General features: G+C 44.7%; 1 protein-coding gene across 1 annotated transcript in view; it reads right to left on the bottom strand.

Annotated features, from left to right (window-relative positions):
* Positions 1-10,176: 10,176 nt before the first annotated feature.
* The window catches only part of EPG5 (ectopic P-granules 5 autophagy tethering factor), a 124,579-nt gene continuing 108,239 nt past the window's right edge, over positions 10,177-26,516 (bottom strand). Inside the window, exons 37-44 of the mRNA XM_065889424.1 lie at positions 24,225-24,410; positions 23,398-23,607; positions 22,573-22,717; positions 16,894-17,136; positions 15,356-15,572; positions 14,631-14,846; positions 12,822-12,936; positions 10,177-10,359 (exon numbers count right to left, since the gene is read on the bottom strand). Coding sequence (XP_065745496.1) covers positions 10,177-10,359; positions 12,822-12,936; positions 14,631-14,846; positions 15,356-15,572; positions 16,894-17,136; positions 22,573-22,717; positions 23,398-23,607; positions 24,225-24,410 — 1,515 coding nt within the window. The remainder of the gene's footprint in view (positions 10,360-12,821; positions 12,937-14,630; positions 14,847-15,355; positions 15,573-16,893; positions 17,137-22,572; positions 22,718-23,397; positions 23,608-24,224; positions 24,411-26,516) is intronic.

Here is a 26,516-nt window from a genome sequence, read left to right as displayed (position 1 = left end):
ACTTCTGCAAAGCTCGTCTTGCCTTTGCTTACCTAGAACACTATAGTAAAGGAGGCAGGACCCTGGTCAGAGGGGTCTCCAGGCCCAGGCTCCATCCTCGTTCTGTCACCGACTTGCTGTGTGGACCAAGGCACTTTTTTCCATTCTTTGGGTCTCTGTTCGTCCACTGTTGAACACCAACAGTAACAGTCTTCTCTGCTGGCTTCGGGCTGTCAAGGTCTGAGGAAGTAGTGGATGTGAAGGGACTTGGGGCAGTACAAAGCTGTCTACAGGTGTGAGCGGTGTTACAGGCTCCTCCTTGCAGAGCGACCCTGGGACATCTAAACTTGGACAAGCATAGCATCCACACCGGCCTCGCTGGGAGTAAGGATTCCAGAGGGCAAGTCTGGGTCTGGGCTGTGCCACCCTGTGGTCCCAGGAACATCAAATCAGCAACAAGGAGAAGCCCGGTATCCCTGGCCCCTGGGGTCTCCTCTGTGACTGTCCCACACTCTGCCCTCCTCTTACCCCATCGGCTCTCTGCACAGCCTTCAGCTGGGAACTCTGGGAAAAAGGAACAAAACACCCATCATCTCAAAGCATGTGGAATCCACTGTTCTTAAGGACCAAACTCTGGGAGGTGTGAGGGCAAGTCTGGGCCAAGGGTGTCCATGGATAAAGCAGCTGCAGCCCTGACCTCTCTACCACCTGCCTCTTCTCTGGATGTGCACTGGCCAAAAGCACCGGCCATTTCCCATTTGCCCGAGTGTTGCCAGGCTGACTGCAGGGTGCTGCCTTCCATCCTCACACTTGATTGGTTTAGCTCCTGCAGTCTTTGGGGGCAGGGAGAGGGGGAGGAGGCATGCTTGGGACCCAGGCGAGCTGGAAAAAGGGCCACAGAGATATGGGCCTTCAATGGGAACAGACTTCCTTCCCTCCACAACTTTTCCAGACGCTGCAGTGGTAAATTGGAGTCACCTACAGTGAGCATGGGGTCCTCTCTGCTGCTTTCCGGGGAGATGGCATGAAGGCTGAAGGATCTTCACAAGTTAATAAGCAGGGTGGTGGGTTACAAGGCTCCTCACTGGAGCCTTCGCCAGAGCAAAGGGGTGATGGCGGCTCATGGTTAACTTGGGATCCATCCAGGAGGCTGTGTGAGTTGTTAAGAGGTCAGTGGAGTTGGCATTTGTACCTCTTTGTGCAGGGATACTTTGGGCACCTCCATCAAGAGTCCTGTATCGTCAGGGAAGGGCACGGGTGATGTGTCTTATACCATCCGCTTGGTCTTTGAGGCCAGTTCCACAGCCAAGAAAAAGTGATAGGAATTACTTTTTTTTTTTTTTTTGCGGTACGCGGGCCTCTTACTGCTGTGGTCTCTCCAGACGCACAGGCTCAGCAGCCATGGCTCACGGGCCCAGCCGCTCCGCGGCATGTGGGATCTTCCTGGACCGGGGCACGAACCCATGTCCCCTGCATTAGCAGGCAGACTCTCAATCACTGCGCCACCAGGGAAGCCCCAGGAATTACTTCTTATGCATCATTTTGTGCTAGCAGTTGGCCAGGTGTTTGGGGATATAGAAATGAATAAGGCTGGCCTAGGTCGTGCTGCAGTAACAAAGCCAAATCACAGTGGCCGAGAACAATTAGGGTTTCTTCTCTCCATAGCTGCATGTCCGGCACAGATGGGCAAAGAGCTGTGCGCATTATCCTTACTCAGGGACCCAGGCTCCCGGGGATCCACCCTCTCTAATGTGGATTGCTGGGTTGAAGATACAAAGAAAGCTCTAGAGGGTCTTCCACTTGGGGTCATAGTTCACTGGCCAGAACTAGCCACATGCCCCACTCTCCTGGAGGGGCTGGGCAGTGTGACCCTTCACTGCACCTGGAAGAAGGGAAGCCGGAGCATTTGGGAACAGCCCTGACAACTCCACAGGAGGACCCTCCAGGGGTACTCACGCTCGTGAGCAACACAGACTAGTAAGTGGGAAATCACGTGAGGGCATCAGTCTGCTGGTGGTGCTGTGGAGCACGTACAAAGGGGTGAGTGACCCAGTCTTCGGAAGGCTTCCTGGAGGAGGGGACATGGAGATGGTACACACTGGCCACAAAAATGGGGGAGAATGGAGGTTGGGCGGTAAGAAAAAAAAGTCATTCTAAGCAGAAGGGTCGTTCTGAGTAAAGACCAGGAGGTGGGACACAGGGTGCTGTCTAAGCAGTTGAAAGTTGCTGGGGCACCAGGGCAGAGACAGGTGTGGCTGGAGCCGAGGCCACAGCATGGAGGCTCCTGGGTGTGGAGGGCTCGGCCCCAGCAGGGACGAGCAGCTGGAGGGAGTCAGGGCGCCTGCACTGCCTGCACGGCTGCTTTCACTGTCTGACCACTGCTCTGCTCCAAACCCACAACACCTTGGGGCTGGGGTTTCCACCTTCCGACCCTGGGCTCTCAGAGCAGCGTTTCCCAGGTGAGTTCCAAGGATCGCCTGTGTCAGGAACACCTGGGATGCTTGCTCAACTCCCCATCCTCAGCACCACCTGGACCACCTGAACCACAGGCTCTGAGGGCAGGGTCTTTAGACAAATTATCCAGGGGATTTTGTCCCTAACTTTGTATTATGATCATTTTTCAAATACACACACACAGCTGAAAAAGCAAGATAATCACCCAGGTACCCACCACCTACATTCAACACTTACTAACATTTTGCCCTATTAGCTTAATGCACAAGTGTGTGTATATGTTTGTGTGTGTGCGTTTGGCTGAACCACTGAGAGAAAACTGCAGACATCACAGTACTTTACCCTTAAATACCACAGCTGTGTCTCCTGACAAGCGCATTCTCCTGCATAACCTCAAGGCCATTATCACATTTGAGAAAATTAACAATTATTCAATAATATCATCGTACAGCCCACATTCATATTTCCCCAACTGTCCTTTTTTTAGCTTGTTGTTTCCAACCAGGGTCCAGTCGACTCCAGGCGATTTTTAAGCAAGATAGGTTGGAGACTCCCTCTGAGTCAGCCTGACTTGTAAGGGTGCTGGCTGCCAACCCGGTGGTCCTTCCTGCGGTGTTTGCACTCTGGAATAGGGCTTCCTGCGGGCTGAAGCAGCAGCATTCCTCTCTGCTGCAGGGTTTCGGACACAGAGATGGGCCGTGGGGAGGCACAGTTCAGGAGGGACAGGCACAGTTCCTCTACCGATTTGCTCACAGTGCCCAGGCAGCCTCCTGCTCAGCCTCCGGATAAAGCAACTGCTAGGGGGAGAAGGGGAAGGTGGTGAGGGGACTGCACTTGACCATCATCAGACCCCCTGGGCTCACCTCAGAGCCAGGGAGTCCTTCCCAACTCTCCCCTCTCAGAGCACCCAGATGCCATCGGTGGCAAGCAAGGACCAAGCCACAGGCAGCAGGCTCGGTCAGCAGTGTCCTGGGCCTGAGAAGTGACCTAGGAGATTTGGTGTTTTGGAGACAGGACTTGGCAGTGTGGTGCAGGGGAGAGTGCTCTGCGGACATGAGAGGGGCTTCTGACACCCTGCAGCTTCCCTCTGTTCCCAGCCGCCCACCAGGCTGCTCCTGGAGGTAAGCAGCAAGAGGAAGGGCGACTACTGCCCAGGTCCACCAAGAGCCTAGCACACCTTCCCTGCCCTCAAGGAGCTCATGTCCTAAATTTTAAATTGAGATGTATCTCCATGAGAACCGTCCACGAGATAATATACAATGAAGGTAGGCCTGCCTTGGGACAGAAATGACACTGAGTGGGGCTGAGTTTTTACATATATACATATGCCCCCTCACCAGACTGGATGACAGAGCCAGGTGAAGGCAGGGCTCAGCCAGCCACAGGGCCTTCAGGCCAGGGACCTTACAGAACCATGAGTTGGGGTCCTGAGCTTTGTCCCACCTCCAGCCTGGCACTTAGGTCCAGTTCCATGCCCTCCACAACAATACCCCTCATTTTCTGGGGGTCCCTGTGATCGTCAAAGTTCCTTCCCTTCCATGATCCCAGGCAGTTCTCACTAAAAACCCAGGAGACAGGCAAGGCTGCAATTATCCTCATTTTAAAATGAGGCAAAAGTCTCAGGGAGGAAAGTGACCTGGCCAGGGTCACACGTGCTTGTGACAGAACAGCTCTGGTCCCAGCTCCTTCCACACACATGCCTCCTTCTTCCCAGGTTCTCACATGCCTTTCCTCCTCTCCTGTGCCCCTTCCTCTTTGTCATAGTTTATGAGCTAAAGGGAGAAAACACGGTCTGCCAATACAAGGATACAGAATTATTTGGGATTGGAACTCCCTGGTTTTCCAGGGTTTGGGCCGCCAGACCTTCTCTGTCCCCAACTCCCACATGCCAGTGAACTCAGAGGGGCCACAGGGCTAAAGATTTCCCCGGGAGAGGCCCTGTGGGGACACTCACCTCCACACCTCCGCTAGAGGCTGCTGGCTGGGACCTCAGGTGGAAGAGCAGAGAGATGGGGCGGGGAAGGGGAAGGAGGAGGAAGAGGAAGTGAAGGGAGGGAAGGTACAGAGAGGGGCCTTAAGAAAGGTTAAGGAGGACATGTCAGGGAGCAGGTCAACTAGAGCAGGCTGAGAGAGTCCAAGGTAAGTCTGGTCCAAGCCACAAATTTAGGCCATTATTAAAATATGGTGTCCAGGAGAGAGATCAGGTTGGCCCCTCTGACCAATAGGCGGGGAATGTGGGTCTGTCTCCTAAAAGGGTTTAGGCTAGCAAAGGAAGACCAAGAGGGAAAAGGGCTGTCTTCAGAAGAGAAGCAGGTTTTGGAGGAAGATCTTGGCTCCCTATCCTTAGGCGAAGGACTCTCATTTGCCCCATGGTGACATGGACCACTTTGGAGCTGCATTTCTTTGGGCGTTTCCCAGCAAGGAAGCCCACCTGTCTAGAGACAGGTGATTCCTACACTAGTAGGAGGTGGGACAACTTGCCTCTAAGCCACTTTCCAAAATCCTGTGATTCTGTCTGGAGAAGGAAGCCAAACCCAGACAAGGGCGCAAGGGTTGGGGAGACACACAGGGCGCTGTCCCAGGGAAATCCCAAATTTATGTAATCCCAAATCAAATGTGCAGGCCCTCTCACCATACTTTGGCCCATTCAAGATGTGTCTTAATGTAATGGAAATGAACACTAAGGAAGAACTCCCTGGCATTCCAACATGAAGTGATTTCTGGAGCAGACTGACCAAGCTCAGGTTGCACTGACCTCCCTGGCAGCTTGGCTGCCCTCCCAGAGGCGCCCTGCCCCCACCCAGGAACTCAGGCAGTGGAAGCCTTTGTGCAGCTTCATGTACCTTCTCCTACTAGGATCACAAGCACATTACAGACCTCAGGGCTCTCCTGAACTCTCTGGGGTCACCAGGTGGTCCCCGTCTATGCCAATTCTTAAACCCCCAAGTTTTAAGTTCTCTTTGAAACTAGAGGCCTCACCAATTGTGGTGAAATGTCACAGAATATAGATTCTACCCATTACAAGCTTTATAATTTCACATTTTTCTTTTTGTGATTTTTGGATGAAAAGACCTGCCAACCAACTTGCCCAAAATGAGATGTCTACCACACGTAAATTAAATTTGAATCTAGTTTATTTGCAGAATTTTACTTAACCAATTCTCATTTCTTCCTGTGTTCATCACTATATAAAAACTCATCCTTTGTACAAGCAAGTAAAATGCCAACAATGAATAAGAAGTGAATATTGCACATTTAATGACCAAAATAGCTTGTTTTTAAAGGCCACACTAGGCATGTGGGTAGGAAAAAAGAGTTGAACACATTTAAGATGTATTTGCTGCCACTTGAGTAATATAAGCCATTGAAAGAAAAATAAATCCTAAACCTCAGTGCTTGGGAGATATTACATCAGTACATTAAAAGATAAAGTTATAATGAACAACATTCCTTAGTGGTTTCATTACCCCAAAATAGGGTCAGTAGTTTTTTTCTCAAGTTATTGTCATCAGAAATCAGGAACCTATCTAGACTGAAGGAAACTTCAACTACCGCTTCTATAGGACACGTGATGCCTCTATAATGTGAGAGGGTCACCACGGACCAGGATCATCACAGACCAGGACAAGGTCAGCGTTAGTGCCTGGCTGGATGCCAAGAACTTTACCCAGCACAACCCAGATGCAAATGGAAGATGACAGGAGGGAACTTTTTTTTTTAAAGCATCATGCTTATTTGCAGCATCGTACTCTCCACTTTGCTTAATAAGACAAAGTTAACTAAGCAGAAAATTTTTCAGCTCTAAATAAAATTTTACTAGCTCAGAATAAGGAGTAAAGTTGGTCCAAAATGCAGAGCAGACAGTTTTGAAGGATAAGTGCAAAGTGCCTTGTTGTTAGACCTGCAACTGATGATAAACCGAGCTCTGGAGCTTGACTCACCACTGATTGAACGTGCCAACCAGAGGGCACAGCTGCTGAGAGCTGATGCTGCCCACATGTCCAGGGGAGCAAGCTTTGCTGCGTGACCCACACTAGTGTGGCCAACCCCCAAAGCAGAGACCAGGCTGAGGGCACATAACCTAAGGAGGCACACTCTCTCGGAGCCAGCAGGCAAGTGCCACCTTATATGTGTGCCCTGGGTGCCTCATTTGTTTTACCCAAGTCCTGACCCTACTGTTTCTGGGCATGGCCCTCTTCTAATAACGTGGACTAATTTGGGCAGTTTTCCCAAAGGGCAGCCCTGGCAGACATCATGGGGGCAAAGGACTAACTAAAGGCACTAGGCATTTCGTTTGACAAAGGCTGAGGGCTGGGCGGATGGGCAGGGTCAGAGGTGTGATGAGGTATGAAAATTTCCAAAGGTCTGAAGGTCTGTCAGGAGGGGGCAGGAGAACAGCTCCAGCACAACTATGGCCAGAGTTACCAGGAGGCCAGTTTTAGCCCAGTATAAAGCAGAACTACAACCAAGCTCACCAATGGCCACTTGGGCTTGTCCATGAGGAGCAGAACTAGTGACCACAGGAAAGGGCAGAGGAGAGGCTGGAGGATCAGGGCTGGGATCCCTGCTGAGTGGGAGCTGGGACCAGATGAGCTTTAATGCCTCTACTGACTTCAAAAGTCATGATTCTATAACATCTGCTTCGTGCTCCAGAAATTATTCATTTCAGGTTTAAAAATCCAATAGACGGACTTCCCTGGTGGCGCAATGGTTAAGAATCCGCCTGCCAATGCAGGGGACACAGGTTCGAGCCCTGGCCCAGGAAGATCCCACATGCCGCGGAGCAACTAAGCCCGTGAGCCACAACTACTGAGCCTGTGCTCTAGAGACCGTGTGCCGCAACTACTGAGCCCGTGCTCCGCAACAAGAGAAGCCTCCACAATGAGAAGGCCACGCACCGCAACGAAGAGTAGCCCCCATTCGCCACAACCAGAGAAAGACCGTGCGTGGCAACGAGGACCCAAGGCAGCCAAAAATTAATTAAGTTTAAAAAATCCAGTAGAAAACTGTGTCTCACCTTCACTCGAAAGGAAGAAAGGCCATGGACACTCTCACTTGCACAACGTGGATACACTGACTGGGAGGAAGGGGGTTGGCACTTGGTTAAAGAGAGGGTGGGCTGCTCAAGGGTTTTCATTTTCTGGACCCAGCTTCCCCCACCTCGAAGAACTGAGAGACTCAGGCAACCTCGAGGAGGCAGACGTGACTGTGCCAACAGGCTGATCGTGAAACCACCAGCGACTCGTGCCAGGAGCTTCAGGAACATGGAGGGTGGGCCCTGGCCCCATTAAGCTGGGCAGACGCATCAGCAGAACCTCCCTCCCTGGCATCTGTGCCTGCAGCTTTCTGCAGAGTTAGGAAGGGGAGCCAGGAGATCAGGGGGTCGAGTGTGCCTCTCTGGCCCGCCCTGTGTGAACTGCAGAAAGAAGAGTGGAGAAGAGCCCAGGAAGCTGCTCTGCATCCCCATCTGAACCGGAAGCCACTGCTGGCCACGTATGGGCAAAGTCTGCACTAGTGCACCTTCAACGAAGCTCCAGCACATAGGTGCCTTGGTCTTACTGACCCAGGTATCAACATGCAGCACTGCTAACTGTCTCTGAAACATGCCCTGCGCTCTCTGGAGGTGACTATTTTGCCAACAAAAGCTCATTATTCCTGAAAGCCAGTGGGCAGACCGGTCTATTCTTTCCCAGGAGGCTACAGCAACATTGCCACCTTCTGAACTATCTTAGTGTCATTAAAGCAATTTCTTAGCCCAGAGCCTCTCATAGGAACCTATGTGGTAAGTAAACCTTCCACTGTTAAGCGTGAGAGGAAGTACTTTTACCGACCATCTCTGATGATCAAGTTACAGTGTCAAAAAAAACAGATGACATCAGGCATAAAAAAATCTGCATCAACTTTAACAACTGAAATACTTTACAAGATAGTGTGATATCCCTAAAAATCGGATTCTTACCAGCTACAACCAAAGATTGATTTATTTTTTATAATTTTTACAGAGCAAATACATTATAAATATTATAAACCTTCAAAAATTAAGATTAAACATAATTTTCTTTAAATGTATGTACTGTCACTCAAAAATTTCATTCTAGGATACCAATAATTACATCCTCCTCAAAGAAAACAGCACACAGAATATTTCCTCTCATAAAATCTTTGTTGCCAAATCAGCCATGGAACTGTCCACAGCTTCTAAAACGTGTTAACAAGGAAAGCTCTAAGATGCATCCCTCGGAGATGGACACTTAGTGGCCTACAGAACTTGAAGGCTAACAGGGATGATCTTTACCAGAGCATTTCCGTGGGGCACAACTGTTCTGTCCAACTAAAAAGATTCAAAATAAAGAACAGCTCCTACACACTTCCAAATGTTGGGGGAAGCACCGCAAAACGATATTTGTAAAGAGATTATCACTCAGTTAATCTATACCCCAAATCCCCCTGCTAAAAGCTCTCAGTGACTAAGACATTTTTATGTAAATAGCCTCGGGCTATAGATAGCCTACAAGCAAAAGACACGTTAGGCCAGCTGGACAAACAAATCAATTTTGAGCCAACAGAATTATGAATATGATGACAGAAGTCAAGGTGCGAATTCCGGGGGGTGGGGGGGGGACATGACAAGAGCATGCAGATGGCAGCAAAACACGGCAACACTGCAGACAGGCTTTGGTAAAGAACGAACTGTTAACAACAGAAGGCACGTGACGATTAAAAAAAAGCCAAATTTCAGTCAAGTCTCCTGACCTGACCCAGTTTCCACCGACCAGTGTTTCAGCAGGTTTGCTAGCTTCATTTGAGTTTAAATCTGGAGTGATAAAACAAGCAGGAAACAGACAGTCAAGTTCTCTGTCTCTGTCTCTCAACAGCAGGACCTTCAGATATCAAACTTGCTGTCTGCAAAGAGCTGCAAATTTACATGTCTACAGGGGCCAAATAAGACGTGAATGAAGGAGCGGGCTGGGGTATGACCAAAGGGAATGTACATCTACAGTGCACTGGAGAGAGGAAGCCCTGTCTACACTCTCAGCCATGGAGATCAAACAAAACACATCTGTGCACGACATGCTCCCCACAGACCACCAGCATGCGCCCCCAATGTAGACAAATGGCTCCTTCTCTATGAGGACACATGGCTGGATGGAAATGGACTTGTCACCATCTCTACTGTCCACTATAATCAGGATCAAGTGGTCACATTTTACACAACGACTCACTTTGATTCAGCATTCTTATCTCCCTTCTGAGAGAAAAATATAATAATTTAAGCTGGTATATTTCCCCACGTTTGAGAAATGCAGAAATTTTCAAAGCTTTTTTACTTTGAAGGAACACAATTGGGATTCAAAAGTGAGGGTTCAACCCGATTCCCAAAGTAGTTATATCTGGCACAGGAGTCTTGACATTTAAATGAGACAGGAAAAGACAGAAGTGGAGACATACGAAAGCACCCCACCTGGGGTCTCATGAGATGACTGGATATTCGGCAACTGAGAGTGGCTCTCTACCCAAGGAGAGCTTCGTAAGTTCTCTTGCTGGATGAACATAAAAATTACAAAGTCCCTGGAATATTTGAAGAGCTAAGGACACACACATACACATGTGCACATGCACACTTATCTAGCGCCCACCAACTCGCATCTCAGTCAACTAATTCATTGGCCAAGCTGCAGTGAAACTGAGCAAAGTTAAATGTAAACATAAACAGCAACAGGTTTATCAAGAGCCTCAGTGTTACTATCGTATGTTGTCCAAATAATGCACTTCTGGATAGAGACAGTTCACAAGAAGAGCCAGGAAGCTTTTCCCATCTTGGAGGCAATGGCCAGGACGCTTTATAAATTGTGCGGCTTGCAATATCTGATCCTGGTATTCAACGTACTGCTTACTTGACGTCAAGGATTCAAGAGCATTCAGAGCCTAAAAGACACGGAAGGCAAGAGGGTTAACCACATGGATGCATATAACATGATTCCCGCAGGTGTAGCACACCTGCTGACGTCATCAGGTGCAACTGTGAGCCTCCAGGGAAGCCTACAGAACTGGAACTAGATGTCTCAAAGGCGGCACTGATCAACCACAATTAGAAGGAGGCCGGCAACCCAAGCTTCTCTGGCGTCTGCCGCCTTCCACATCCAGCCTTCCCTCTTCCTGGCCTGTGCTGTTTCCCAACCCCTCCCCGCAGAGTGTCACTGCTGCAGCCAGGCTGTCTTCCTGCTTTGTCCTCCCTGCCCCAGTGCCAGCACTGCAGCCCTCCCCGCCAGATCATCTACTGCCTCTCTTCCTGGAGACTCAACCGGAAACCACGGGCATCAGCTTTAATTTGCAGTTGGGTTTGTTCTCAGATTACAAAGTAATGTCGTACTAAACCGTGTAACTAGAAATTCAGAAGAAACCAGTGGCTAAGTGCTGCCAAGGGTGAATGATAAGGTTGTTCTATCAGCCAACAAACACAACGGACAGATCAAGTTCCTCTGGCTTCCGCCCAACAGAATTGACATATTCCCATGCTTCTCTTCGGGAATAAAGAAAAACATTCTTTACTTCCATAATTTTAATTTTTCCTCCCTTCATACTGGGAGAAGACAAGAGAAAAAGACTGTATTTAGAGAAAACAAACAAAAAATCAGAACAACGGTTCTTGGCGGGTAGGGAGTTTTGTTTTCCAGCTATACGAGCTCACCCACCCCTAGCATTCTGAGTGTGAACTGTGAAGTGCCACTCTCCTGCCTCTCTCATTTATGGGGACCACTGCACTAGAGGATATAGATTAAAAGATGGAATTTGCTTGGCTCAGTATATAGGGAGGGAGAAGATTTTTTGAGGATGGTAAATGAACAGGCAGCTTAGAAATAAATTACCAAGTGGTTTAAGACAGAAGTTTTGGGGTTGAAAATCAACAATGGAAGGGATTTTGGTACCAAGCTAACTGCTGTATGAACGGAGTTAATCTAAGAACAAGAATCAGTGGGAACAGGCACTCCCACTAACCATAGCGTCCGTATGTCTCTCTCTTTCTCTCTCTCCCCTTTCTTTTTTAAAAAGAACGGTCTACTTTGACAGTTTGCCTAAGAATAATCATTTTATACAAAGTTGACTTCTTTCCAGTCTGAAAACCCTGATGACAAGTATGTCATCACTTAAGTCTAAAGGAAGGCCGGCAAAGGCTGGCAAGGACTGGGCGACCTGCTGGCCACAGCTAAAGCAAAGCTATGCTCCAGGTGCTGGCGGGCACAGGAGAGCAGACTTCTCAAATGCAGACTGAAATGCATGGCACTGACTTCACAACCGCCCCCTGGGACACTCATCTGCCCACTTGTGACAGCTCTTATACAACATTAGGGATGCAAATGGTGGTTGTCTAATCAGCCGGTGACAAGTATCGGGTACTGTACAAACCAAGATGCCTGTGAAGAACCTGCTGATTTTTTCGCTTCATCTTTGCTCTTAATACCGAGATATCACACTGTACATGGCTGGCTCAGACATGACAATGCCGCAAAAGACAAGAGCTGAGGGGTCTAAGCATTTACCGTGTACAGAGACAGTACTGCAGAGCAACAAGAGCGTGACACTGGACCCAGACAGGCCCAGTGAATCCCAGCCCCAGCCCTCAGGGGCTGTGTGATTTGGGACAAATTACTTAGTCTCCTTCTGTCTCCATTTCCTCATCCACAAAACCAGGATAATAAAAGTTCGTATTGTATAGGGTTGTTATGAGAATCAGAAGAGTTAAAATTTAAACTCGTTAACATCAAGTGAGTTAAAACTTACAACAGTGCCTGGCATGCAGTAAGCACTCAAGAATGCCAGCCATCGTTTTATATTATATACCTTTGTACCTGGCCAGCCTGCTTATGGGTGAAAATAGTTATGGGGATGGGGGACCACTGCCATGTAGCCTTCCATGTTTTCAGAACAAACTATTTTTCACAGCTACCATTTTGTCCATGTCAGCCAACACTGGTCAACCCCCAGACTCACAAAACAGAACCACCGCCTTGGCTCCAAGTTAAAGCCCAGCTAACCTCTATCGGTCTCAACCGTAGTCTCATCTTCTGTGCCTGTCCCCAGCCCCAGCTTGTGACGGGTCAGCACACAGTCATGTCATCAGAACCAAATTCGATCCTAGATTGGCTTGCCCATGGCCTTGCTACTTCTACAAGGGTAGTAATAGGGCTCTGGGCAAGTGCCTACAAAAACTGGTTGAAAATCCGAGGCAGATACACGTTAACCATTTTCCAGTTAGGAGAGCCCGCCAGACAGTATGCTGTGCTGCTGCCGATCATCATCACCAGGTCGTCACGTGTAAAGACTACAGGTACCACCCCCCTCCTCCTGTGGAAAACTTCTAGCCCTTAACCACAAAGCTTTTTACTGACCTGCTGAGCTTTCAGGGTCAGATGTAATTCAGAGCTCGGCTTCAAACGGATCTGATCCTTGGCGGGAACCTGAACTGAAAGAAAGGCAGCCATGCCTCGGGCAGCCACTCGGAACCTTAAGTGTTAGGGAGGGATTAGAAGAAGTAAATGACTATTAAAGTAAGCATTTTAAAATAAATACCATATTTTCTATTAAAAAATAAGATGAACACATCTCCAGACCTACTGTGCTTGTTAGCCTCTTCAGGAAAACTGTAAATATGATCAAGGAGTCTTTATCTGCCCTTCCGTTATCACCACTCAAACAATGAAAACATAATCCAGTCTCAGGAATGAAAGTGCTGGCAGATACAGAGTAACTGGAACTCTCAGCCACGGCTGGTGGGAATGTTAAAAATGGTGCAGGTGCCATGGAGAACAGTTTGGCAGCTCCTCAAGAAGTTAAATGTAGGGTAACCATGTGACCCAACGATTCCACAAGAACCGAGAACAGGTGTTCTAACAAAAACTTGTAAATAACTTTCACAGCAGCACTATTCACAATAGCCAAAGAGTGGATACAACCCAAATGTCTATCAACTGATGAATGGAAAAACAAAATGTGGTGTGTCCATACAATGGAACATTATTCAATCATAAGAAGGAAATAAGTACCAGTGCATGCTAAAATATGGATGAGGCTTGAAACTTTATGGGAAGTGCAAGAAGCCAGACACAAGAGGCCACGTATTACATGATTCCATTTATATGAGATGCCCAGAACAGGATATACATAAAGTCAGGAATCCATCAGTGGTTGCCAGAGACTTGGGGAAGAGGGGAATAGGGAGTGATTGCTTAGTAGCTTAGTAGCTATTTCCCCGTGGTGATGGTTGCACCAACATTGTGAATGTACTAAATGCCACTGAACTGTACATTTTATCATTTTTTTTTCTGGCCACACCGCGCGGCATGCGGGATCTTAGTTCCCCGACTAGGGAACGAACCCACGCCTCCTGCAGTGCAAGCACGGAGTCTTAACCACTGGACTGCCAGGAAAGTCCCTGAATTGTATATTTTAAAAGGGTTAGCATGAAAATTTTATGTGACGTGTATTTTACAATTTAAGTGAATCAAATCACAGTCCTGCTAAATTCTACCACAAACAAAGGAGTATGATGTTAACTGGTTTGGATTGGGTGGCTCCCAAAGTTGCAGCAGGCTATTCCATAAGAATGCTGACATCAGAATAGTAAGAATTCCTTTCAAACCAGATAAGGCCTTTAAAAGAAAACCATGATGCAAATAGTCTTAGGAGATAAACTGGGGCTAGTAGCAAATTCTTTCACACCTTGGAATTTTTAGCGACAAAAACCTGAACGTATTTCTCATTACTTATCCTTCTAATCAGTTAACTTCTACTCATCTTGACTTAACAATTCTGCTAGACGGAGTCCCTCATGGGACCTGGGTTTCCCTGACAAAGTGCTGGCAGTGAAGCAGCTGACCGGGGTATTTTAACCTAACCTTGCACACCGTCACTGGCTCAAAGACAAAAAGTAATGTGTAGTGTGGTCAGGTTACCAAGTCAAAATACAATGAGATACTGCTAAAAAAAAGTCTTTGAACATAAAAGTTGTTTTAAAACGGAAAAAATAAACACCCTTTTTCAAATATAAAGATGTAACCAGGCTCTGATTGTTTTCTTCTTAATCTCTGGGAGGACCCTAGCTCAGCTCCTAAATAGAAAATCTACCAAGTATCGCACCCCCTAGGTACGTGCAGGTGTCTGTGACCCGTTTAGAAAAGCAAGAGCAGGTGCTTCCTCACCTGTTAGACAAGGGCGACTTCCGGCCCAGCCCAATTGCCCTGAGAATCCCTGAACTGAGCCTCTCCTCGGCCAGCAGGCTCTGACGGGCCTGAAGCAGGAGCAGAATTCGAATGACAGACTCCGTCAAGACCGAGTCATTCTGCTCGGTCTGAACCAGGGACAGCTGCAGGACTTGGTGCCACCACAAAAACAGCTTTGCTTCTTCCTGCATAGAGCTGGGGGCGGAGAGGGGGGAGGAAAATCAAATTCAGAGTAGATTCTTTCCACTCTCATTTAACTGAAAGTCCACACATGAGTCTTAAGTGTAAGGGACGTTTAGTACTTTAAAAGCTTAGGCTGACAGGTAATGCTGTTAATAAAGTATTTGGACAATAAAAGAACAGCTGACATTTATTGCCCCTTCTACATGCCAGACAGCATATATGAGCTCGACGTCCTTTCACTTAATCAAGTGAGCTAAACGTTGTTGCCCCTACTTAACGGATATGGAAGCTAAAGGTGGTGTTTCAAAATACCCGTCTTAGGAAATAAAACGCCTGCTCAGAAAATCGGCCCATGCAAGGAAAATCTTCCTAAAATAGGTGTCACTGTACCTCATAGCCTTGTTTGTTTCTTATGTATCACTTGGGTCTGTGCACTTAAGTGGACATTAACTTAAACCCAAATTCAAGCTATCCCAATCCCATGGGTCGGTCGGCTGTAGGCAACCGGAGGGCCAATATACCTTGGATACACCTGTTCCAACCACTGGCTTAAGAGAAGCAGCACTTTCATTTCGTTCCTTAGCGTCTGCTCACTATTTAGACACTGAAGCAAGTAGACATAGAGAGTCAAGTAGCTGCCGAGGGACAGGCACTCCTGCAGAAACTCTTCAATGGTGAGCTCGGGAACTTGAAGGGACACCAGAATGGGGCCCCAACCTAAATTCTGATTGAGGGAGCCTAAGAAAAGAACACCAAGAGGTAGAGAAAGGTAAGAGCAAGAATCAAACTATTTAACTACTCTAATGAACCTTTTCACTTTAAAAGCTTCAGTTCGAGAAAACACCACTCACATTGACCCTGGAGGGCCTGACAATGCCTCATGGCTTAGACTGGAAGCCCTCACTCTAAATGCCTTTGTCCTGGCTGCCAGTGCAGAGGGTATCATGAAGTCAGGTATCATGGCTGCATTTTCATAAATCACCTCTTTCACCATATTATGATCATTAAAATCTCATGCAGACACCGCCTCTCCCAGTTATCTAAGAGTTTTAACTTTACCTGATACCATTTTTAAGTATGCTATGAATACTTATGCTTTTCCGAGGGGTATTATTATTACTCTATCCTTCATAAGCATTTTTTAATTATCAAAGTTTAGTTTGACTAGTATCTTGACAGAAATTCTTGAAAATGTTTCACAAATTGAAAAAACAAATTTGATTTTAGCAACAAACAGTAAATAAATTTGGAGCATGAGTGTTATCCTAATGGTTCTCAATTCTTTGGGGGGAATGGGAGCAGGGTGACATGGTGACACACATAGCACCTTCCACAGGGGGACATGGGAACATGGATTATTCACGTGTTGTCAAGAAAGGGCGTGGGCAGGTTGCAGGCACTTCCTAGCATTCTCACTCCAGTACCCTTCGTTCTCCCCTACTGTGTGCACGATGATGTATATCTGGGTAACAGAGTCGAGAAGTACTGCTCTGAGCAATTCTTTTTAACCAGATCAGGCTGTTTCCAGAATCTGAGAGTTTAGAGGTAGGAAATAAGAAGACAAAGCGGGAGTGGGGGGCGGGAGGGGAGGTGGGAAGAGAACTCCGTAATAGTTTAAAACACATGACAAAATGCAATAAGAGGACATATGAAAAACTTTAACAAGTGACAAAATAGAGAAAATTAATACAGTGGATCATTATTATAAAGATTCTGGTATATAGCATTTGTTTTTAGGACTATGACTAGGCCTATGACATACACAATTTGACTACCATAAAAGGATTGGTCTGACACTCCAAAACCCACATAAAATGAATTAGAGGTTCCCTCCCTTGAAACATGATGGTACCAACATGGGCCAAAATTTCTCATGCTAACTGCACATCTTTATGAAGAAAACAAACTATATTCTGAAACATCAACAACATTTACAGAGATATTAGAACAGTACAATCCCTCAACAGGAAGGGTCTTGAAAGGTATCTCCTTCAGATAAAGCTTTAATCTTCCTTGGAAAAATGGGTCTACTGAGAGCCTGACATGACGGTCCTCTTACCCTCTTTGAAGTAAGCAGTGATGCAGGCTTCCGTCGTCTCAGCCATGTGGCGGACGGAAGCCAGGCTCTGGCAGGCGGCTGTTAACAGGGGCAGAACCACCAGCCCATGCACTTTCTGCCCAATCCAGGTCTGGATACTGCCTCGGAGGAACTCTGCTGTTGGGATAGTCGCGTTGTTCATCATCATTAGGACTTCCATAAAGAGGCTGCTGAGGGCCATGTGGCGGGTCTGGCTGTCCAGATCTGAAGGGGAACATAGCCAACATGTTTGCAAAAGGCTGCTGGTATGACGATGTGAATGTGATAAAGGGAACAATGGTGCTTCAAACTAGCTGCTCTCCAGGGGCCAGAAGGAAAATCCTTCTGTGTTTAGCTTTTAAGGATAGGATGTGGCACATACATACTTTGTAAGAGCAAAGCAGGAACTACTGCGAGATCCTTGGTTACAGCGTGTGACCAAGTGATATTTTAATAAATAGACAAAATACATAGATGTCAGGAGTCATTTGGTAAACTAATTAGAAACAGTACCTCCACCCCTACCAATGCCAAAGTTGTAAATAATTCTAGAATGATTTACACAGAATGAAGGTTATTATTTAAAACTAAATATAAAAAAGTAAGGAAAGGAAAAAACTTTTTACAGACTCCTAACAGAAGCTCTTTTATTTCTTTGTTTTTTAAATAAGAAAAATGGACAGACTGGGTCTTTCCAAAATATTAAAAGGTGAAAAAAAGAATACAACACAAGAAAAAGAGCAAATTCATTTTAAAAGAGAACTGCAAATAAGTGACTGAGGTAGATTCCTTCTTCACATCCAAGAACAGAAAATATTTTTCACTGAGGGTGTGTTGAGGTAACTATTCATCAGGCATAATTTTTGAATTGTACACTTTATTTTTATTTGTTTTTTCTTTTTCGGCTGTGCCGTGCAGCTTGCGGGATTTTAGTTTCCCGACCAGGGATTGAACCCGCGGCCCTCGGCAGTCAAACTGCAGGGCCTTAGCCACTGGACAGCCAGGGAATTCCCTTCATCAGGCATAATTTTTGCCAACTATTTCTAATTCTCCTTGAGTTGGGTTCATTGTTTTAAGGGAATAGAATTGTGGCTTTCTCACCTCAAGTCTTTGGTATTTATGTCAACGCGAGTGGGGAGGTCTTATCACACCCATCAAACCAAATTCACCCACTTACACAGTGTACAATAAACCCTAACTTAATGTTATCATAAGATATACTGATTATCAAGCAAGGAATTTTTAAAGCACTATATGTGTGTGAATCTACTTTTTTATGTATAAATATTCTTGGTAATAAAGGCCTTATCTCTGAATTCCAGGTGAATAAATTTTTTTTCTGATTTTTAAAAAAATTTTATTTTGTTATTGAAGTACAGTTGATTTACAATGTTGTGTTAATTACTGCCATACAGCAAAGTAACTCAGTTATACATATATACATATATATATATACTTTTTTCATAGTCTTTTCCATTATGGTTTGCCACAGGATATTGAATTTAGTTCCCTGTACTATAGAGTAGGACCTTGTTGTTTATCCATTCTATATATAACAGTTTGCATCTGTGAATAGTGATTTTAATCTATCTTTTAGTTATGATTCATGGGAACAAAAAATGATTGCAATAAGCCTCCTAATAGAGCGCAGCCTCTCCCCTTCCCATTCATCATCAACACAGCCAACAAATGTTGTTCTTAAAAACCAGAACTGATCCCATCACTCTTCTGATTAAGGTCTTTCTAGAACGCCCTTCACTCCTTTGCCTGGCTATTATTCAATCTTCATGGCCCAGTTACATATGACCAACTCTAAATCAATTTCTCCAGTATTGCCTGCTAATTCTTCTTTCTTTTTTTTAACTAGTTTGCATATCCCAAGCCGAGGGATATGCAAACTAGTAGATGATGTCAAACATTTAAAAATGGTTGTACCAATTTACTCTGCGATCAGCAGTATATGAGAGTTAACACTGATCCACATCCTCACCAACATCTGGTACTGAAAACTTTTTAATTTTAGCTATTCTGGTGGATGTGATACAGTATGCCATCAAGTTCTTAATTTGCATTTCCCTAAATATTAACAAGGTTTAGCATGTTTTCATATGTTTATTGGTTATTTGAATATTCTCTTTTGTAGAATGTCAATTTAAGGGTCTTGTTCATTTTTTTTACTGGATTGTCTTTTTCTTCCTTATTTTACCCAGTGTGACAATCTTAGTCATTCATAGTTAATGTAATTACTGATGTGAGTGGGTCTAAATCTACTATCTTACTATATGCTTCCAATTTGTCCCTCCAATTCTACATTCCTTTTTCTCTCTTCAAATATTCTTTTAACATTTTCATAGTGGTTATCTTACAAATTACAACATGCATTCTTGATTTTTCAAAGTCTGATGTTAACTGGTTCCCAGACAATGCTAATTTCCTATTACCTTCCCTACTGTTACCATAACCCAACAACACATTACTATTACTGTTTTATAGAGTCAGATTTCATTTAGATTTTCCTATACATTTACCAGTTTCATTGTTCACCCTTAGTCTCCTCCTATTTATCTTCTCTTTATTATCTCTTTCTTTCTAAGCAGATTTTGGTTATATTTTGTGGTTCTTTTTATAATTTCTTAAGCTCAGTGTTTATCTAATTAATTTTCAGCTTTTAGAAATTTTAATATAAACATTTAAGGCCATGAAATTAAGTTTCACTTTAGCTGAATCCCACAAGTTTTGATGCTCTGTTTTTTTAATACAGTTCTAAATATTTTAAATTTCTGTTGCTATTGTTCCTTTGGTCATCAGTTATTTAAAAATTTGCTTCTTAATTTCCAATGTATAGTTTTTTCCCTCCTGGTTATATTTTGTTACTGATTTTTAAGTTCATTGCACTGTGGTTAGAATGTGTGGTCTATCTGATACCAGTCGTCTGGGATTGATTGAGATGTGCTTTAACCCTAGTAATGGGTCAAGTTTCTTAACTGCTCAATGTGAGACTGATACGGTGTGCATTCTGGACTTACAGGGTATATTATTCTCTACATACTCATTACATCCAGCTGTGCTATTCAGACATCCTATAGTCTTACTGATTTTCTGTCTACCTGATCCATCAGTTACTGTGAGACATGGGTCAAAATCCCTCACTGTAAGCAAATTTGACATTTCTCTTCCTAGTTCTGTCAATTTTCACCTTATGCATATTCTTCCTGGTGAATTGAACCTTGTATCAATTTCCAACGACTCTCTTCATTTTTAATAATGCTTTTTTCTTATTTATTTAAGTAATATATGTTTTTTATGTATATATGTGTTTTTCATGCAACTTCAGGGCAGGAACACACACAAGAGATTGTCTGGCTTGGTAATGCTTTCTGCCTTACAGTCCTATCTGTCTCATACTGATAGAGCTGTACCAGCTTTCTATTTTAATATCTAATGTGACTGCCTTGTAGAAAGCTTTCTATATCCTATGCTTTAGATATACTTCTTATAAACAGCTTAAAACTGGATGTTGGGGCTTCCCTTGTGGTGCAGTGGTTGGGACACCACCTGCCAGTGCAGGGGACACAGGTTCGAGCCCTGGACCGGGAGGATCCCACAGGCCACGGAGCAACTAAGCCTGTGCACCACAACTAAAATAAAATTAAAAAAAAAAAATACATAAAAAACTGGATGTTGTTGATTATTAATCCAGTCTGACAATCTTCATCTTTTAACCTGAGCATCTGTCCATTTACATTTACTGATATATTTAAATTTTATCTTTTTATTTTGGCTATTTTTCTTACCTTCTCCACGTTTCTTGCCTTCTTTGGATTGAATAAAATTTGGCCAATCCTTTTTTTTTTTAATTTAATTAATTTATTTATTTTTTGGCTGCAATGGGTCCTCATTGCTGTGTGCGGGCTTTCTCTAGTTGCGGAGAGCGGGGGCTACTCTTCATTGCGGTGCATGGGCTTCTCATTGTGGTGGCCTCTCTTGCTGCAGAGCATGGGCTCTAGGCGCGCAGACTTCAGTAGTTGTGGCACATGGGCTCAGTAGTTGTGGCTCGCAGGCTCTAGAGCACAGGCTCACTAGTTGTGGCACATGGGCTTAGCTGCTCCGTGGCATGTGGGATCTTCCTGGACCAAGGATCAAACCCGTGTCCCCTGCATTAGCAGATGGATTCTTAACCACTGTGCCACCAGGGAAGTCCTGGCCAATCCTTATCTCCTTCTACTAACTTAGAACTTACATATTTTATTTCTATTCTTTTGGTGAATTGCTTAGAATTTTTACCATTCATATTCTATGAAGACATAAATTTATTCAATCTCTTGACCCCCTCAAACAATATTAAAACCTTAGAATGCTTTTAACTCAACCTCCTTCTTAACTTACATATATTTGTGGTCATATAATTTAATGTTAGCTTTTGCTTTTTTAAACCCCTAAATGATGATTACTGTAGTTTTATACAGGCAGTTTTTATTTATATTTACCCACATTTCACTACTTTCTCTGCTTACTTTTCCTTCTTGCAATTCAAGCCTTTCACTTGTGATCACTCTTCTTCTACCTAAAGAACATGCTTTATTTAGTACTTTCTTTAGTGATGTCCACTGGGACAAACACGCTCAGGTTTCAAGGAAAACATCTTTATTTCATCCTCATCTTTGAAAGATGGTTCTTCTTAGTTTACAATCCCAGGTTACAAGTCATCTCCTCACAGCACATTGAAGGTGTTATTCCACTATCTTACAGCTTCCTCTGTTGCCAATGAGAAGCCGGCTGTCCTTGTAAATGTTAAATGTTGTTCCTTTGACCCCGGCGCATCTGCAGTTTCACTACAGTATGTACAGGGGTGAATTTCTTTCTATCTACCCTGCTTCGGATTTGCTGGGTTTAATGAATCTAAGGACTGTTGTCTTCCTTTCTCAGGGCAGGTTCATTTCTAACTCATCCTTACCCTGAGTATGCCACCCTGTGTGGTAATGCACAGGAGGTCCTTTCAGGCTACCATCTTAGGCAGGCCCTGGGCTTTATCATCTCCCCTAATCTAAGGAGTGTCATCAAAAGCCTTCAAGGTAAAAGCCAGCCTCAGTACTCCATCTACTTTTATGGGTTCCTCCTTTTACTTAGTTTCTGACTTCTGAGATTTTCTGCCACCTTGTCAATATGTTTAATTTTTGGTTTCTTAAAAACATTTTATCCAGCATCCTTAGTTGTTTTCAGCAGGAGAGGCAATCAGGATGTCCAGTCCACCAAACTGCTAGGAGCACAGGTTCTCATATGAAGTTTCTTTACAAGCCTACAGGTGATTCTGAAGTGCCCTCCCAGTTAGGAGCCAAAACATCCAGGAATGCTGCTCGATGGATGGTCTCTGGTTATCTCCTAATCACTATATCTAGTCATCTAACTTAGCCCTCAGTCCAGTTAACCTCACACCAGCAACTGACAGTGTCTATGCCTCCTCAAGTTCTTACCACTCATGCCACCCCACCCTGGCCAGTGCTGAGATGACAAGTGTCCCTATGGTCCAGTCATCTCTCTGACCACTGCTTCTCTGTAAACAGGAATGACAGTGTCCCGACCATCTTCCTGATCTCAAGATGCCTTATACACAGCAGGAATTCATTTACTGAGTGAATACATGACTCCACCATAGTCACTTACCAGGTGGTTTAAAAACAATGATATCATCCAAGAGCTTACACATTTCCTGTTCAAGGACTGCTAACGTGATTTTTCCATTTTGTTCCAGGGAGCTGAGGAATTGTACCATCTGGTGAGTGAAGGCTCGGCATTTTGGAACTGCATCCTGACAATAAAAAAAGGATCATTCAAATGAATCCATGCATGCAGTGTTAACTGGATATTCCCTGGGAGCACAGCACTGCACTGCGAGAGGACAGAGCAGTGAGTCATATGAGGAAAGACCCTGTGCTGGGGAAATAAAAATCTTTGGTAATACTTAGCCCAGAACCCACGTTCTCCCAAATCCCAGCAGTAGTTTTTACTACATTAATAACAACATTAACTACACACTAAGTACTTGCCAGGAACTTTTCCAAAAACTTCTATGTTCATTTTCTGATCTAATCCTCACAACACTTTGAAGGCAAGGTATTATTATTTCCAACTCAGGTGAGAAAACCAAGGTCAGAATGGCAGTGAGTTGAGGATTTGAGTTTGTCAGACCTCAAACTCATGCTCATAACTTGCTGCCATTCTGCTGCCAATGACATTCAAATCAGTAAACCCACAGCTCACTGTCGGCCCTCAATCCTTTTCACCTCTTGTTAGCATGTGACACTGCTAGTAGGTAAAGGCTTACCAGAAGAAATAAACGAAACTGAAAGACCCAAGTGGCCAAAATGATATACATCCTCCAATTTTTTCTATTGAGCCATCGCAGGATTCGAGACAGTCCTCAGTAGCACTTATACTACTAGCAGCCCTGAAGAACACTCTGCCTTCTAAAGGACCCACTTAACTTACAAGATGTTTCTGGCTGTCAGTAGGAACGGAAAGACCTGCAGACACTTTTAGGAGCTTCACAATTAACTCAGCAGAAGATTCCTTTGCCAAGATGATGGATGGCTGGTAATGGCTGCTGAAATAACCTAGCACACTCTGATATGACACAATATCCACAAGATGCCACGAGAGTGAGCTTGTCTGTCCAAGGAGAGTAAGTAGAGGAGAATCCTAAAAATGAAACACACATTCCTTTAGTTCCAGAGCTCCCATTTTTTCCAGAAATATGCATCTCTCAAGTTAGGAGTACTCGTGAAAATAATAACCAAAGTTTTGGCAAAACACATTAAGATTTATAAGTATTCAGAACCCAATTTTCAAAGGAACTCTATGATCTGGTGGTAGAACAAGCAATTAAGGAGATGTAAATTGAAACTGATTTTTATATTTGGTGTGGTTCCCTTAGACTATGAACTATATAAGAAAATCAGACACCGGGCTTCCCTGGTGGCACAGTGGTTGAGAGTCCGCCTGCCGATGCAGGGGACACGGGTTCGTGCCCCAGTCCGGGAAGATCCCACATGCCACGGAGCGGCTGGGCCTGTGAGCCATGGCCTCTGAGCCCGCGTGTCTGGAGCCTGTGCTCCGCAACGGGAGAGCCCACAACAGTGAGAGGCCCGCGTACCGCAAAAAAAAAGAAAATCAGACACCTAGTTGAAGGCACATCCCGTATGCCATGCATATATTCACACTGAAAGAGGCACGAGGGAAACAAAAACCACAACTTCATACAGAGTGAGGATCTAGAGAGCCCTGCCAAGTCTTCATCACAGGCTCTCCAAACTTACTGTTTGATCCACCAGTTGATCTTCCTTTGCCAATAAAATCATCATGAAAAGGAGGCAGACAATCATGCTCCGGGTCTCTGGGTGGGGACTGGGATTCCAGGCATCAGAGAGCACACTGACCCAGTTGACCTCACAGAGGACAGACCCCAAAAACAAGAAGCAGCTCTTGGGGCTTCCTCGTTCCACCTAAAAGGAAACAATGTTTTTAGCTATATATCCTAAAAATGTATAGAAATCAATGTTTTCTAAATTATATATCTTTTAAATTATACTTTTTTCCCAGATTATAAAAATCATTCATAACCCTTCTGCCCTCAGAGATTTAGATTATAATATTTTTCCTTCCATGTTCAATGTATGGCACACCTTTCAGCTTGTTTGGAGTTCATTATTTATTCCACCAATTCTTTTTTTTTTTTTTTTAATTTTTATTTTTGGCTGCATTGGGTCTTTGTGGCTCCGTGCGGGCTTTCTCTAGTTGCGGTGAGTGGGGGCTACTCTTCGTCACCGTGCATGGGCTGTTCATTGCGGTGTCTTCTCTTGTTGCAGAGCACGGGCTCTAGGCGCACAGACTTCAGTAGTTGTGGCACACAGGCTCAGGAGCTGTGGCTCGCGGGCTCTAGAACACTGGCTCAGTAGTTGTGGAGCATGGGCTTAGCTGCTCCGCAGCATGTGGGATCTTCCCAGACCAGGGATCGAACCTGTGTCCTGTGCATTGGCAGGTGATTCTTAACCACTGCACCACCAGGGAAGTCCCTATTCCACTAATTCTTAACAGGAAAGGAATGATCTTCCCTAGCTCCAGCCAGGGTGGCAAATCCCTGCCACAGTAAGTCACTGGTGCTCAAGGGAGCCTACCACAGTCCTCAGATGTGCTGGGCAAGACAAAGGTGATATATCTACTAGTCACTGGTTCCCAAAGCCGAGCGTGCATCAGAACCACCTGGAGGACTTGCGTGGGATGAGGGTTCGGGGGGGTGCCCATAGAATTTTTAATGCCCTGCATCTGGAGTAGGAACAGGAATTTGTCTTCCTAACAAGTTCCCAGGTGGTACTGATGTTGCTGGCCCTAGGACCATACTTTGAGACCTACTATATTAGCACATATAATTTTTATATGGCCTTTTTCGTATAATGTTGTGTTATAAATATATCCCCATATCATTAGTCTTTATAATTTTTGATGACCACATAATGTTTAATTATCCAATTTAAAATATAGCGGGGATGGGGGGCAAATGTATTTTAAAGTATATAATCAATATCAAAGTTATCTCTTATAAGCCTATTTCAAGTCTGTTTAAAATAAAACATGGCTAGCTATAAATTTTTCCTTTAAAAAGAAGATTAAAAAGCTCAACTCCATTTATAAAATCGCAATCAGTGGAATTTGATGATTCATGTCTTCCAATTAGTACCATCATTATATCATGCTATTTGCTCGTTTTCCCTTTTAGAAAATGATTCTTCATCCTCCTTTATAATTTGTTCTCTATCTTCACCCTCAACCCCCTCACAAACATACTTTACTATGCCAGCAAGACTCATGCAACAGAAAGGTTCCCAGCTTCTGGGCCGGGCAAAGTCATCTATCATTAGACTAAAACTCCTAGAGATACAAAGTCTATAGCATCCCTTTATAGACCATTCTATTTAATCTGTCATACAGCTAAAGCTGTGCTCTTACTTAAACACTCTCTTACAGCTCGTTAAACAAAGATTCAATTCCATATTCATAATGATGATGAATACCTACTTTGTGCCTGTCTCATAGTCTAAACCTAGCTATAAAATCATTCTTAACTTTGTATTTCACTAAGATGACTGTCCTCAGCTTTCCTTAGAGCTCAGCTACAGAGGAGTGGCTGACAAGAGCAGCAGTGGGTGGGGTCTCCACTTACAGCACTAAAAGATTGCAGTACATTTTACTAATTGTCATAAATAACTATGGATTTGCAGTAATTAAAGCACTTAGGGACTTCCCTGGTGGCTCAGTGGTTGGGAATCCGCCTGCCAATGCAGGGGACACGGGTTTGAGCCCTGGTCCGGGAAGATCCCACATGCCGCGGAGCAACTAAGCCCATGCACCACAACTACTGAGCCAGCACTCTAGAGCCCACGTGCCACAACTACTGAAGCCCATGTTCCTAGAGCCCGTGCTCTGCAACAAGAGAAGCCACTGCAATGAGAAGCCCGTGCACCACAATGAAGAGTAGCCCCCGCTCGCATCAACTGGAGAAAGCCCACACACTGCAACAAAGACCCAATGCAGCCAAAAATAAACAAATAAAT

The sequence above is a fragment of the Phocoena phocoena genome, chromosome 13 (assembly GCF_963924675.1).
Source record: "Phocoena phocoena chromosome 13, mPhoPho1.1, whole genome shotgun sequence".
Classification (NCBI taxonomy): Eukaryota; Metazoa; Chordata; class Mammalia; order Artiodactyla; family Phocoenidae; genus Phocoena; species Phocoena phocoena.
Note: the sequence above shows the minus strand (reverse complement) of the source record. Positions and strands in the feature narration are given on the sequence as shown.